At 35.5% G+C, this 14,110-nt stretch overlaps 1 protein-coding gene across 1 annotated transcript; it reads right to left on the bottom strand.

Annotated features, from left to right (window-relative positions):
• Positions 1-314: 314 nt before the first annotated feature.
• Positions 315-14,104, bottom strand: lnpa (limb and neural patterns a). Its single transcript, XM_063005612.1, has 13 exons — positions 14,063-14,104; positions 11,830-11,915; positions 11,583-11,624; positions 10,215-10,402; positions 9,337-9,395; positions 9,199-9,239; positions 8,297-8,380; positions 8,159-8,210; positions 7,865-8,074; positions 5,099-5,204; positions 4,748-4,818; positions 4,351-4,503; positions 315-1,251 (listed from the first exon to the last, which is right to left on the bottom strand). Exons 2-13 carry the CDS (start codon positions 11,854-11,856, stop codon positions 1,070-1,072), a joined length of 1,215 nt encoding a protein of 404 aa, XP_062861682.1. The 5' UTR covers positions 11,857-11,915; positions 14,063-14,104; the 3' UTR covers positions 315-1,069.
• Between the last annotated feature and the right edge of the window lie 6 nt (positions 14,105-14,110).

Genomic DNA, 14,110 nt, shown 5'->3' with positions numbered 1-14,110 from the left:
CAACATTAATTCATAAATAAGCTTGAAACAATACGTCAAAAGAATTTAGCATTTATGACATTTATGCATTTTTACAAACTGCTTTACCCTAGTCAGGGTCACCGAAAAGAACTGCCAGCAGCAAGGCAGGAAGAAATTCTGAATACTCCCCTGTACATCCTTACACATTTACTCACACCTGGGGGCAACTTAAGAGTAGATAATCCACCTTCTGTATGTTTCTGAGAGGTGGGTGGGGTACTTTATTTTTGTGAATACCATGCAAAAATAAAATGGCACTTATTAAGCAAAACAAAAAACAAAAAAGGAATGAATTAAATAGCTTATATTTATTGTTTAGAGAAATATAATATAGAAAGGCACATACATTTATAATACTGCTCTATGTTCCATAAAGAAATAAATATTTCAGCATTTTCCAATGATAGTTTGTGTAAACATGAAACAGATTTCGCTGCATGTGTTTAAAAACCTATAAACCGACCCGACACTTTCAAAGGAGGCACTGTAATAAAGATACAAAAATATGAGGAATATTTCTTAGTAACAGACTAAAGCAGCTTCTTATTGCATTGCTGTACTCATAGAAAAACCGTACATTAAATACATTCAGTTACAAACAGTACTAATGTGATGTTAAAATAAAAAGCTCTATGATTTCTACAGTCAAAAGACGAACACGTATGAACACGTATGAGGGAGTTGAACTGCTCTGTGAATTCATTTCATGCTGTTCGACAGAAGTGCATTCTAAAAAAAAAACATGTAAACTAAGTTTACAAAGAAACAATTTTATGGCTACTTGAACATAAAAATAACGTTTTGAACAGAGTCAGCCTAAAGAAAATCCCTGAAGAACCTAACCACTGGCTTTAGTATCTTTAACCATTATTAAACATTACCTCCAGATTATAACAGTATATTCACAATACCTAAAGAGACCGAGCTATCCAAACGAAGTTAAATCAAAAACTCAAGCCTACACACCGAATGCATTCTCATACACACTTTAAATATGCGGTGATTGAACACATTGTGGAGTGACTGAACACATTCACAAAACCTCACATTATTCCACCTCCATCGCCGAAACTTCGTGTTCATTGTCCGATTTGTCAGCAATGTCAGCAATATCCTCCAGTTTTGTGGCAGATTCTGGAACTCCCAATTTATTCCCATCTGACTGGATTTCTGATGTCTGCTCTTCTTTGGGCTCTGACACCTCTACAGGATCGACGGCCTCAGATTTATCTGCAGGTAAATGAGCAGGCAAGATGCACAGTAAGATAATATGCTGACTTTGATGATGTGTATCTTTGTGACATTTAGCATGAACTTGCATTTCTTCTTATAGCAATAACTGTTATTTTAGTGGAAAAATACTATTTCTTTATAAAAAAGAAACAAAAAAAAATCTATTTTCTTTTATAACAATGACCGCATGAAAAAAAGTTAATAACATTAACATTGTTGTATAAAATGTGTATAAAACTACTGTATGTTTTTTTTTTTCCTTTCCCTTTGTGCTTTAAAATATTCTTAGATATATAAATCATAACTCCACATGCAGAGCCAGTATTTACACTTGATTTTGATCAAGCAAAATAATTTAGCATGTTCACCCTGTGTCAGTGTGGGTTTCTCTGGGCAGGTGAATGAACTCTTGATGCCAGAATTTGCATTTGAAAAGCACTTTATTAAAATAAATAAATAATCAAACAAAAATAAGAGATTAGGCCATTTATCCTTGTAAAGCTATTAAAACAGCAGATTTATTTATTTATTTATTTTACTTACAACCCCAAATCAGAAAAAGGTTGGGATGTTTCTTACATTTACTTTGACTTTTATTTGATTGCAGACAGGATGAACCTGAGATATTTAATGCTTTATCTGCTCAACTTAATTTCATTTATTAATAAACATCCATTCCTGCATTTCAGGTCTGCAACACATTCCAAAAAAAGTTGGGACAGTAAAGCATTTACCACTTTGTAATGTTGCCATTCCTTTTCACCACACTTAAAATACGTTTTGGCACCGTAGAGACCAAGTGATTTAGTGTTTCAGCTTTTATTTTGTCTCATTCTTCCTGCAAACACGTCTTAAGATGTGAAACAGTACAGGGTTTCCTTTCAAAGTTCTTTATTGGGAACAGGTCAGGGCTGCAGGCAGGCCAGTCCAGTCCAGTACCCATACCCTCTTCTTCCACAGCCATGCCTTTGTAATGTGTGCAGCATGTGGTTTTGCATTGTCTTGTTGAATAATGCATGGACGTCCCTGGATAAGATGACGTCTTGAAGGCAGCACATGTTGCTCTAAGATCTTAATGTACTTTTCTGCATTAATGCTGCCATCACAGAAGTGTAAATGACCTTTGCCAAGGGCACTGACACGACCACATACCATGACAGACACTGGCTTTTGGACTTCTTGCTGATAATAGTCTGGATGGTCCTTTTCATCTTTGGTCCGGAGCACACAGCGTTCATTTTTCCAAAAAATACCTGGAATGCCGATTCATCTGACCACAATACACGTTTCCACTGTGTGATGGTCCATCCTAGATGTCTCAGAGCCCCTCATTACTAGCCCTAAATTGCCCCCGTCCCAACTTTTTGTTGCAGGCCTGAAATGCAGGAATGGATGTTTATTAAGAAATTAAATTAAGTTGAGCAGATAAAACATGAAATATCTCAGGTTAATCCTGTCTGCAATCAAATAAAAGTCAAACTAAATGTAAGGAACACTGAATTTTTATTTTATTTGCATTTTCCATACTGTCCCAACTTTTTCTGATTTGGGGTTGTATTTATTTATTATTTACCATGTTCAGCACATATTTGTGTCATTTATGACATGCAAGGTATTATGAAAAATATCAGATCCTCAGTTTACTTTGGCATGGACTCTTGAGTTTTACAACTAAAAATAGTACATATTAAATATAAGTAAATATTTTCCTCTTTTAATCAAAAACAAAAACCTTTTAACAACTTACTGACTGTATATAAAAATGTGTATTATGTGAATTAAAAATACACAGGGTAAAAAACACTTTTTCAAGACATTATCAACCAACCCTGATATTAAGCAGGATAATCAGTACAAGAGAGAGGTAGGAAGCTGGACCCCAACAAAGCAGTCAGTGCTGTGGGGAGAACACCACAAAAGGTATACAAATCCTTTAATCACTTAGTAGATTTGCTCTCAGATTCAGCGGAAGATCAAGGAAACATCCCTTTAGAAGCAATAAGCTAAAGGGATTTATTCACTCCATGATGCAACTCACACACTGCAAAAACTAATGGGCAGAGAACAAACCGAACAGAGCAGCCTGCAAGTTTCTTTCTTACAATCAAAATATAAAAAAGTCAATTAGCAAGCTCCTTGAAAATATAATTGTTATTTTATCCTCCTGTACATGAGATACAATGCCACCTCACAACAGCTGGTACTGATGAGTTATATTGTTGCCATACACACAAACTGCTCATCAATAAGAATGTGTGTAATTAACTTTCACTCATTCACGTAATGTCCTTAATAAGAGTCAATCTAAATGAGTTGGAAGGAAATAATTAGCATAGCAGGTTCAGCAGTCTAATACATTAGCCCACAACCCTGAGACTCAACTCTTGAGTTTTGAGTCAAGGTGCCACTGGTCTGACCAGGCACTCAAAAAACACAACTAGCTGTGTCTGAGGAAGGGGTAACGTATGTGGGTTCACCTTACTGCCACTGCAACAACAACTCCCACTAGCTGATCAAGGCACTGCCACCAGTGGAGAAAAAAAAAACACCTGATGCCACTGCTGGCTGCAAAAATGAGCGTGCTTTGATTGGCCACCTTCAATGTGCTGACGAAATTATTTTTCAGTATTAGTAAAATCTACATTGCCGTAGGTATGGGCATGGTGCCAAATGGCAAATAATAATACTAACAATCATGAAATTGTGTATAATATAATAATTTATAATAAATCTAAACCATCAATAATTATTTCACAGAGTACTGATAATCAGCAGCTTTTGATTCCAAGTTGCCAAATCCGAACAAAAATATTAAAACAATAGTTTTGTTTGTCTGATTCTTAATGTCATGTCAGCTGCTATGGCTGTATAATAGTTTCCGTCCTTAAACAGTGAAAGCGGGGGGGTCAATTTGTTTCTTTACTTGTGTGCATAGGGATTAGGGTGTTGTTTGCATCACTGTGAGGGTGTGGGGTTTAACTGTTTTTTTTATATTTTATATGGTGTTTTTAAGCCCTAGTGCTTCTAAGGGGAAGGACAACCACTTGTCATCCATGCTTCATTGTTTTTTTTAGGAGAAATATACAAAGTAACTACCGGGAAAAGAGGCGGGTACACCCTGGTCTGTCTCCAGGGCAGTATCAGAGGGTCCTAAGCTCATCTTGGCTTCAACAAATTCAAGAAGATGAGGGGCCTGTGGGCGTGTCTTCCTGGCAGGATTCAGGAAGTAGCAGTAGGCACATCTGAATGCTGAAACAGAAAGCACAGAACTGGGTTATCATCCATGTTTATTCACACAAAAGGTTAACGTGGAACCTGAAAGATGCAGAAAAATGTTGAATGATATTTACTTTAATTCTTTCCTGCTTTTAGAAGATTAGATATGGTCCAAGTATTTACAAAATCTATGAAATGTTGAGCTGTTAAATGTGAAGAGAAGAAATAAAAGCAGTGTGTTTAAAAGAAACTGGTAGTATGTGTTTTTTTTTCTTACCAATGTATTCAAATTCCTCCTTTAATGCCATACCATTATGAGACAGACACTGCTGGCATACAAGGGCATATCTATAAGAAAGAAAATAAAATTTTACACATATTATTAAATGGTACGCACAGATAGACACCACTTATTCCAAGCAGCTAAAAATGTATTTTAATTAATTCTTGGAAACAGTTCATGTCTGAAAACTAGTGCCAGCTGCACATGTGCATGCATGACAGTATGTATAAACAACAAGCATATAAACATATTCAGGTATTTTACATGTAAAAACACAACATCTACTCATAAAATTAAATTAAACCCAAGTTTTCTGTAGAGTATTTATTGTTTTCTGCAAGGTACCTGTTCTGTGGCCCATCACCCACTAAGTACTCAATGACCTTGTCCAAAGCTCCTCTTTCCCGAGGCAAAATAGGCCGAGCCAAGGGTGGACCAGGAGGATGCATTCCTGCAAATGCATGCACACACACACAAATTATATATAAATTAATATCAAATATAAAATTATTTCAGACAGTGAACCAGTACAGAGGTAGCCTGCAATACTTAAAAAAGCCATAAAAAAGGGATAACAGACCAAAAATAGTCCTCTCTACAGACAACTTTGAGCCTGCTGCGATCCCCATCCCTAATTAATATAATTTAACATCAAGAGTGATCATAGTGAGATGACTGGTCATTTCTAGCAGACTTGGCAAAGTCCTGATATCCTGCTGCTTATTAATTTACAAGCATATGGAATCACTGTGGTACCTCTCTCGTATCAAATTGCTTTTTGCTACCAATTTTCAGCAAAAACGAGCGTGCTTTGATTGGCCACCTTTAATGTGCTGACAAGAAAACAAAAAATATTCCAGCATTAGGAAAAGCTACATTGCTGTAGGCATGGGCAGGGTGCCAAACGTCATTCACCTCTGACAGATCATTCATAAAGATAAAAAATCAGAAATGAAGACATCAAACACAGTACACTTTACATTTCAAATACAGTGTCTAATAAAAAAAATTTATTACATGAGCTGCAAAATGTAGCTGATCGATGTATGTGGTTTTTAATATTCATCATCAAACAATATTACCAACGGTAACATCAACACATGAGCCCTTTTGAACACAGGTGGCTGAAATATCCATGTACTAGCAAAAATTACTACATTGGTTCACTGTCATTCCTCTAGCATTTAGAGTCTAACACTTACACCAATTAAAATAATTTCTTATAAATCTCCCTTATTACATAATTTATGTCTATTGCCCTAATAGAACTACAGTTTTGATAGTATTTTCATTTATATTAATTCTGTATGGGTACCACACATTATATAAAATGCTGGATTTATAAACAACCTATTTGAACCTCTTTTTAAATAAAGTCTCTTATAAATTAAGAAAATGTAAGAATTTCTTGCTTTGTTAGGTTCCTGTATTTATCACTTGCAAATCACAATCACATCTGCACAACAAAAATCTAATAAAGAGGTTTGACAGCTCTCTGATGTGAGAGTTCAACATAAGGCAACTAACAAAGTTTCAAAGAACGAATATGGAACAATCTCAAAAGTCAAGGCCTACAGTTGCAAGAAAAAGTAAGTGAACTAAACTAATAACACTTAAACATGTTTGTCATGTCTGTTCATGTCATGTCATGCCAAGGAGAAAAAGTAAGTAAACCTCTGTGTTAATGGCTTCGAGCCAAATAACTGTCAGAAGAAGAAGCGTAGAGGTATGACACTGGCAAAGGCTACAAACACTGCTAAAGGCCTGAGTGTACACTAATCAACAATTAGACAAAATGTCTACTAATAGGAAAATCAGGTTTTGTAGCTACTCTCCCTACGTGTGGGCGTCCTGTTAAAAATTACTCCAAGAGGACAACTGGCAATGCTGAAAGAGGTAAGAAGAAACCCAAGGCTGACAGCACAATACTTACTAAAGACTCTACATAGTGCAGAAACCTATGTTCATGTGTCCACTATCAAAAATACTGCAAAGTAGTTGCATGGCTGCCCCAAAAAAATCTCTAGTTTGCCAGAGAGCACCTGGATGTACTACAATACTGTTGACAAAGTGTTCTATGAACAGATAAAAAAGGGGAACACTTTAGAAACACTGTTTGGAAGAAACAATACTGCACACTAACACCAAAGCCATATCACAACTGTGAAGCATCATGGGGGAAGCATCAGAACCTAGACACCTTGCGATTACTAAAGGAACAATGAATTCAAAGGTTTATTAAAACATTTTACAGGAGAATATAAGGGCAAAAGAACTAAAGAATCTATCAAGATGCCAAGGCATCACTTGAATAAGGCTGTGCATATTCCAGAAATATGGATGAACTGAAATACATTAGCAGTGAGGAATGGTCCAGAGTTCCTCATGAGCAATGGGCAAATCTTATTTGCAGCTATAGAAAACACTTGGTGGAGGTGACTGCTATTAAATTCCAGGGTTGACTTGTGCCAAAAAGGCAATGGGTATCAAAACATCTTTAAGACCTTGAACATTCCTAAAGGCACTATTGGGAGCACTGACAAAGTTCAAACCAGCAAACCCGTCTGGCCATGGGAGAAAGCCAAAAACTTCTTCGAGAGGTCTTAGCAAGCTGATCAGTACAAGGAAGAAAAACACCTGTTTTACCACAAAAGACTTACAAAAAATGTTTCACCAAGTACTGAGGCTGGGGGTTGAATAATAGTGCACATGAACATTTGTCAAGAGACCTACATGTCTACTTCCACAATAAAATGTGTTGTTTATCAATAAAAAAATCTTTTAAATGTTTACTGTTTTTTCTTGTATATTTTCATTTAATTCTAAACACGTCATCATAATACATTTTAAAGTAAGGGATGCTGAATAATTCAGACTGCTATCACATACTGCAGGTGTAATTTAATCATTTAAAATGTACATTTAATTGAATTAAAATTAATCTTCTGTTTGTAGTCTGATGACCCATAATAGAAAATTTAGTAACATATTGCACGTGACTTGTGATAACATCAAATAAAACCCTTAATATCTGTTTAAAAGTATAGTATTGTTTTGGTAAAATAAGTGTGCGTGTGTGTGTGTGTGTAGGTATGTGTGTAAGGGACTGACCCATGCCAGGGACAGGGGTTCCTGTGGGGGTGGCACTTCTCCTCAGCAGGATGTGGTGTTGGGCAGAAGCAGACAGGCCCCTCTCTGGAGGCCCACCAGGGGCGGAGATCAGAGCAGGAGGGGCAGCTGGGGCGGAAGGAGGACGTGCTGCTGCTGAGTTCGGAGTCAAAGCAACAGGAGCACGAGGAGTCACAAGCCTCTGACGAAGCTCTAAAACATAGCAAGAGATTATGCTTATTGAAACAGTCTCACCTGCTTAAGTTTATGAAGACATTAACAAATACTTTTTCTAACCTTGACCTGGTCGAGGAGTCATAGATGGTCTGACAGGTGTTTCTTCCAGCTCCTTCAAAAAAAAAAAAAATCTTATCATAAAAAGCCCTTTAAATTATGAATTGTATGATTAGTGTCTAATTGTTGTCAAAAACTTACAATTTTTTTCTTGGAGTCTGGATCAAATCGTTCTAGAATCAGCTTGGCATTTTTGTAGGTTTCCGTTTCCATCACCTGCTCCAGCTGAAAAATGACCATTATTATAATTATTGTAAATAAAAATAAACAATAAGTTCCACATCATGAACATTAGTCTTTTTCAAACTAAAGGGGACCTCTGTTTTTAGTAATGTAGACAACACAACAGTGTCTTGATAAGATATCTTGTTAGCCAGAAGTCTCCCGATGGTTTTTACATTTTGTTTCATTTAATTTTGTATTAAAACTCATTTTCAGAAACATGAGCAGAGATAACTGATTATATTTAATGAAAAGAATAATTACAAGACCTATTCTTATAATAGAGAGTGTAAAAATCCATCAACAATAATTATTGAACGTTATTAGACCTGACAGTAGATGACATGCAATTTCTCAGATTTATTTCCTCCAAGCACTAAACAATATTAATTTAAAGACAAAACATAAGCAACACATTTACCAAGCACTGCAGCAAGCTGAAATGATCTATTAGAAGAAGGAAATTTCTTTCTATAACAACTGCATAAATGTGATAAAGAAATGATGCTCCTGTGATAGTGGTAGCATACCGCTAGCCTGCTGTTGAAAGGAAAGCTGGATGCCCTACAAGGGCAAAGCCAACACATTAGCATTTAAGGTTAACTCTCACATTACAGGAGCAAAGATACCTGACATTTCTGAGAGGGTCTGCACTCTGCTTTGACCCCACATGAAATAACTACACTTTAAGTGTTTTACACAGGTATGTAGGTACAATCTGTCACAAGAGCAGGGGGCTTTCTGGTCAAATGAACTACAATTAACAGCGATGAAACTGAATGTGGCATTTAGAGGGCAAAAGCAATATGAATAATACTTACAATTCTCTTCTTTTCAGATTTCAATTCTTCTAATTTTTCATCTGGGTAAAAATGGTAAGGGATAACATGAAAGATGACATAAACTGCCTGTAGCTGGTATTACTTCATAAAAAAAGGTTATATACAATTTTATTTTACCATTTCTTTCTGTTCTTCTTGAATGTAATGCAATCAGTAATTTCCTTAGAAGCCATACCCTGTGTGTATATATATATACAATATATAAATTGCAAAATTATGTATTTAACACCCAACAAAGTACCAAAGTAAGCATGTTTAAAGTGTGAGCCAGAGACAAAAAGCCTAGGAACAAATTTTTATCTGGCCTGTTGCCTTACTCTTATATTCACAGGTTTTCCAGTTATACATCACTATGTTACACCACTTTGCTACTGTAAACTAAGGTTAAAATAGTAGCTTAGATAGTTTGATTTCCCATTATAACAGAGCTCTGTAAACTTAAGGAACCACTGTATGTCCATAATGACAGACTACAACCTTCTAGTTAAACATTGTCTGACTAAGTACCCCCCATTCCCCAGACAAAAAAAAAAAACTCTGTCAGTCCTACATCTAGACATGCTTGCAAGTGTATGCATTTAACCCACAAGGTTACTTCATACAACACAGTGGTGGATCTGTAATAGTTTAGGCAGCCATCTGTAACTAAATCCTGAGCACTGTGCCAATTACTTGCTTGCACTCCCTCACATTTTAAGGACTAGCTCACTGTACCAAGTGCTGATTTGGAGAAAAAGTGTAGAAATCAATCCACAATTTGGGCCAAATAATGACACTATAAAATAAAAATAATTAAAGGTACATATGTTTTATATTATACTTCCTGTGTACTATAGCAATTTTAATAATTCCAGATCAGAATTTCAAATTTTCAGATTTTTTCAGAGTCCAAAAATAGGTCCAAAAGTTATGCAGTTAAAGCTAGATGAGAAAATGTAGGGACATAGCATTGTCTTGCCAAGAATACAATAAATATTCACTACAAAAATACTTACAGTGGTGGAAATATTAAAAAAGGTGATGCCACTATGAGTTTTCCCATTAATTGTTCTGGGATGTACCAGCTATAAACAACTGTGCAGGCCATGAAGTACAGAAGGCTTGAATATAGAATTAATCTGTAAACCCATAATTTCAGCTGCTTTTGAGTCTTTTCTCTGTGTTCCTCCAGAGTTTGGATATTCTGAAAATGAGAAACAATTGAAGATGTCAACATCTAAAAACAAAACATGAATACTTTTAAATATAAAGATAAGGAGATTTGTGGTGTTTCATGGCTTTATGCATGCACAGCCAGTTTTATATCACCCAGCAGCATCTCAATAGGAATAAGATCTGGGCTTTGAATTGGCCATTGTTTGGTGGATTACTTAAATGTTTTGGGTCATTATCATGTTGCTTGGTCCACTTTCACTTACACATACTTACTCTGACATCAACTGTGGAAGGAGCTATCTGTAGGTCCCGTGATGACATTTCTTTACACATTTTGATGAAAGATCTGCTCTTGGGCTGAACTTGCTAGGACGGGCTGACCTGGCCATGTTAGCAGTTGTTTTAATGTTCTCCACTAATAAATCTCAATACTGTTACAACTGTTACAAAATCAAATGTAATAAGTTTTTAAGGTTTTAATGAGGTGTAATGTCTTAGCCCCCCCCAGCTGAAAAATCCTGAAAATAAATGACATTTTAGAAAGACAGATGAAAAACCTATGAGTACAGTGACTAAATATTGCACAGTCTCACCGCAACATTATTTTAAAGCTAAGGGTCAGATCAGATCCCCAGTCTTCACAAAGATAGGGATTAAACTAATTACTAATTCCACTACCCATATCTCTCCCCCTCTCTCTCACTCACATACTGCTTACATGCCAGCAGAGATAGGCATAGTCTTTAGGTGGATAGCTAGGCAGTAATCCTATTATTCTGTTTCTAACAAATTACCCACTTTATCCCCCTGACTTGTTTAATTTTAATTCAAACATGCAGTTCAGTTGTGTAAAATAAACATTACAAGTTTCTCTGTCAGCACAATCTCAAGGACTACAGTAAGTGGTATTAAATAACCACTTTCCAAAAATACCTAAGAGTAATCTAAGAGTCAGAGCCTTAGAAGGGTTATAAACAGCGCAGAGCAGCACATGTGTCTGTCAGTCTAGTAATAACTGTAGTTCAGTTTCTGTCAGTGCTTTAGACTTCCAATGAAGCATAGATAGTGTTGCAAGTGTTAATAAAATGAAACGTTTCATTTTTAAAGCAAGCTAACATTGGCCCAATCATTCAAAATACATGTAGTATTCAGTAAGACTAAATTACAATTTAGTTTTAGTGTTGGCCTAAAGTCAAACCAATCCTCACCTTATCAAGTCCCTCCAAAACATCCACAGTGGTTGGCTTTGCCTGTAAGACAATAACAGTTATATTTAATACATTGTACTGAAAAATAACTAGCTTTCAGATATTGTAGTTATATACACTAATATTATATAAATATATTCTACACAGAGCACACAGTTCTTAATCCTATGTGCATCAGAATCTCATTAACAATTTTGTGATATGATGTTTTAAATTGTTATAAATAGTTAAGTAACAAAGTACCTACCCTCCACCGAGAAACCCAACCTCCCATCTTGGAGAAAGTGCTTTTCTTTCAGCGCAGACCTATTTAACAGTGCCAAACCTCACCAGCTAATGAAATGTAAAACAAAAATTAGTTCTTGGTGGAGGATACACTGTTTTTAAAATGTATCAGACAAGCAAGTTCTAGACATAAACGTCACATTCTATGAAAAGCCACTAAAAAGTAAAAATCTATGTTTTTCGTTTTGGGGTTGTTCTTAGTTCTTTATCATTTTTACAGAATTATAAAACACACAAACTGGTTAGGTGTACAAGATGATCAATTTTCACTACTCATACGCCATGATACTTAAATCAAAATTTTACCTTTGGAAATGAGGACTGGGACATATGCACTGTGGATAAAAGTTTACAGCTGGTGATTTTATAAGTACTGATACTATTGTCTTCTTTGTGCTCACAATAACTGAACTATTTCATACTAATTGCTTAATTTTCTGTCAATATGTACAATCTGGATTTCAGAACATCATGACATACTATCCACACTTGCTATGAAAACTATCTGGGACATGAATTAGAATCTAATAAAGCAATAAAGATATATAATAGCAATGTACCAAATTCTTTTTACTTAGTATAATGTAATATTTATAATATTACTGTTATTATATTACTGTTATTATAATACATACCTAACTAATCCCATTTTATTCATATGCTTATTATTATTATTTTTGCTATTATGTATATAGTAATATGTACATAAATATAATTCCATATATGTAAATAGCTCTAGTTATAACTATATATTAATATTACTCATAAATATGTAACTTTACTGATATTCTCTGTTTTATTGCACAATGCTACTATTTGCACTTCTGGTAGATGCTAGCTGCATTTCGTTGCCTTGTACCTGTACTGAGCAATGACAAAGTTGAATCGATCTAAAATATTTATCTATTAGTGTAATGATCTAGTATGCTGAAACATTTCTTTATTTGATTGTGAAATATCAAATAAAAAAGTATTTTGTATATTGGTGTGTTTTATTACATATACATTTTCGGCATTTAGCAGACGCTCTTATCCAGAGCGACTTACAGAAGTGCTTCCATAGTAAACATTTCCTTACTCTAGTTTAAGTAGACAACAGTCCAAGAACACAAATCTGCTGAAACCCTGCTGTTAGAACCAAAGTTGTTTTTTTTTAAGAAATGAAAAAGAGCATTAGTAAGTAAATGTCAGATTAAGTGTTTAGTAAAAAGGTGAGTTTTTAATCGTTTTTTAAAGACAGCAAGAGACTCAAATGTTCGGACAGACAGAGGAAGTTCGTTCCAACATTTGGGTGCCAGAACAAAGAAGAGCCTTGATGCTTGTCTTCCTCTAGTCCTGGGTGGAGGATCTAGTGGCTCGGAGGTTGCTTGGTACAGAGCGGGGTTTGATTAGACCTTGAAGGTAGCTTGGGGCTGGTCCATTTTTGGCTTTGTAGGCGAGCATCAGTGTTTTAAATTGAATGCGTGCAGCTACAAGAAGCCAGTGCAGAGATTGCAGTGGGGTGATGTGGCAGTGTTTAGGTTGGTTAAAAACCAGGCGAGCTGGTTTTCAACCAACCTAACGACTTGGTTCTCTATACAGTTAAGCTGTATAGTGAAGAAGTATCCACATGTGTAATCTCATGTGTAAATTTAAGTTTTGTGGAAAATCAGACTGCCCATATGGAAAGTTTTTGTTGGGAAATTATTTAAAATATGTATCTTATATGAACAAAGTAATGTATAAAAAGCAGCTTAGATCCCTGGTTCATGTGAACATTTTAAATGAAGGCATTTTTACTGAAAAAATGAATGTGTTTGTATAAAAGCACACATATAGCATCTATTATTACACATAAGATCATGTGGATACTTCTTCACTATACAGCTTAACTGTACAGAGAACCAAGTGTACTAAAACAATAAGGATAAAACTTGGGAGCACACGTGTTTAGCAAGTGTTTTAAATACCGGCACGATTTGCAAAATGCGTATAAAATGTATTTAAATATTGTTTTAATCCCCACTACTACTTTCGCTCAAGCATGCAAACAAACTGTGTGCACAATCTGAATTTAAACCAAGCGAGTAGCGGATCAAACCTAATTTAGCATGAGCGCTGCAATCATACAAACAACAAGATAAAACAGTTCTGCTGCACAGCAGGTAAAAGCAACAGTAACAGACAACAAAATCACAAACGTGTTTTATACTCACATTTAACAAGCGTCGGAAGTACAGCTCACATACTACTTGTTTAGTAAA

Source organism: Trichomycterus rosablanca, chromosome 12, assembly GCF_030014385.1.
Source record: "Trichomycterus rosablanca isolate fTriRos1 chromosome 12, fTriRos1.hap1, whole genome shotgun sequence".
Taxonomy (NCBI): domain Eukaryota; kingdom Metazoa; phylum Chordata; class Actinopteri; order Siluriformes; family Trichomycteridae; genus Trichomycterus; species Trichomycterus rosablanca.
This window is presented reverse-complemented; position numbering and strand designations above follow the sequence as displayed.

Bases quoted from the DNA above. Each gene is read 5' to 3' on its own strand.
- lnpa (XM_063005612.1), bottom strand. From the start codon at position 11,856: ATGGGAGGTTGGGTTTCTCGGTGGAGG. The intron at 5,205-7,864 runs GTCAGTCCCTTA...ATGCATTTGCAG, and splicing joins AACCCCTGTCCCTGGCATGG to GAATGCATCCTCCTGGTCCA. The intron at 4,504-4,747 runs GTAAGAAAAAAA...TTTCTGTTTCAG, and splicing joins GGAGGAATTTGAATACATTG to CATTCAGATGTGCCTACTGC.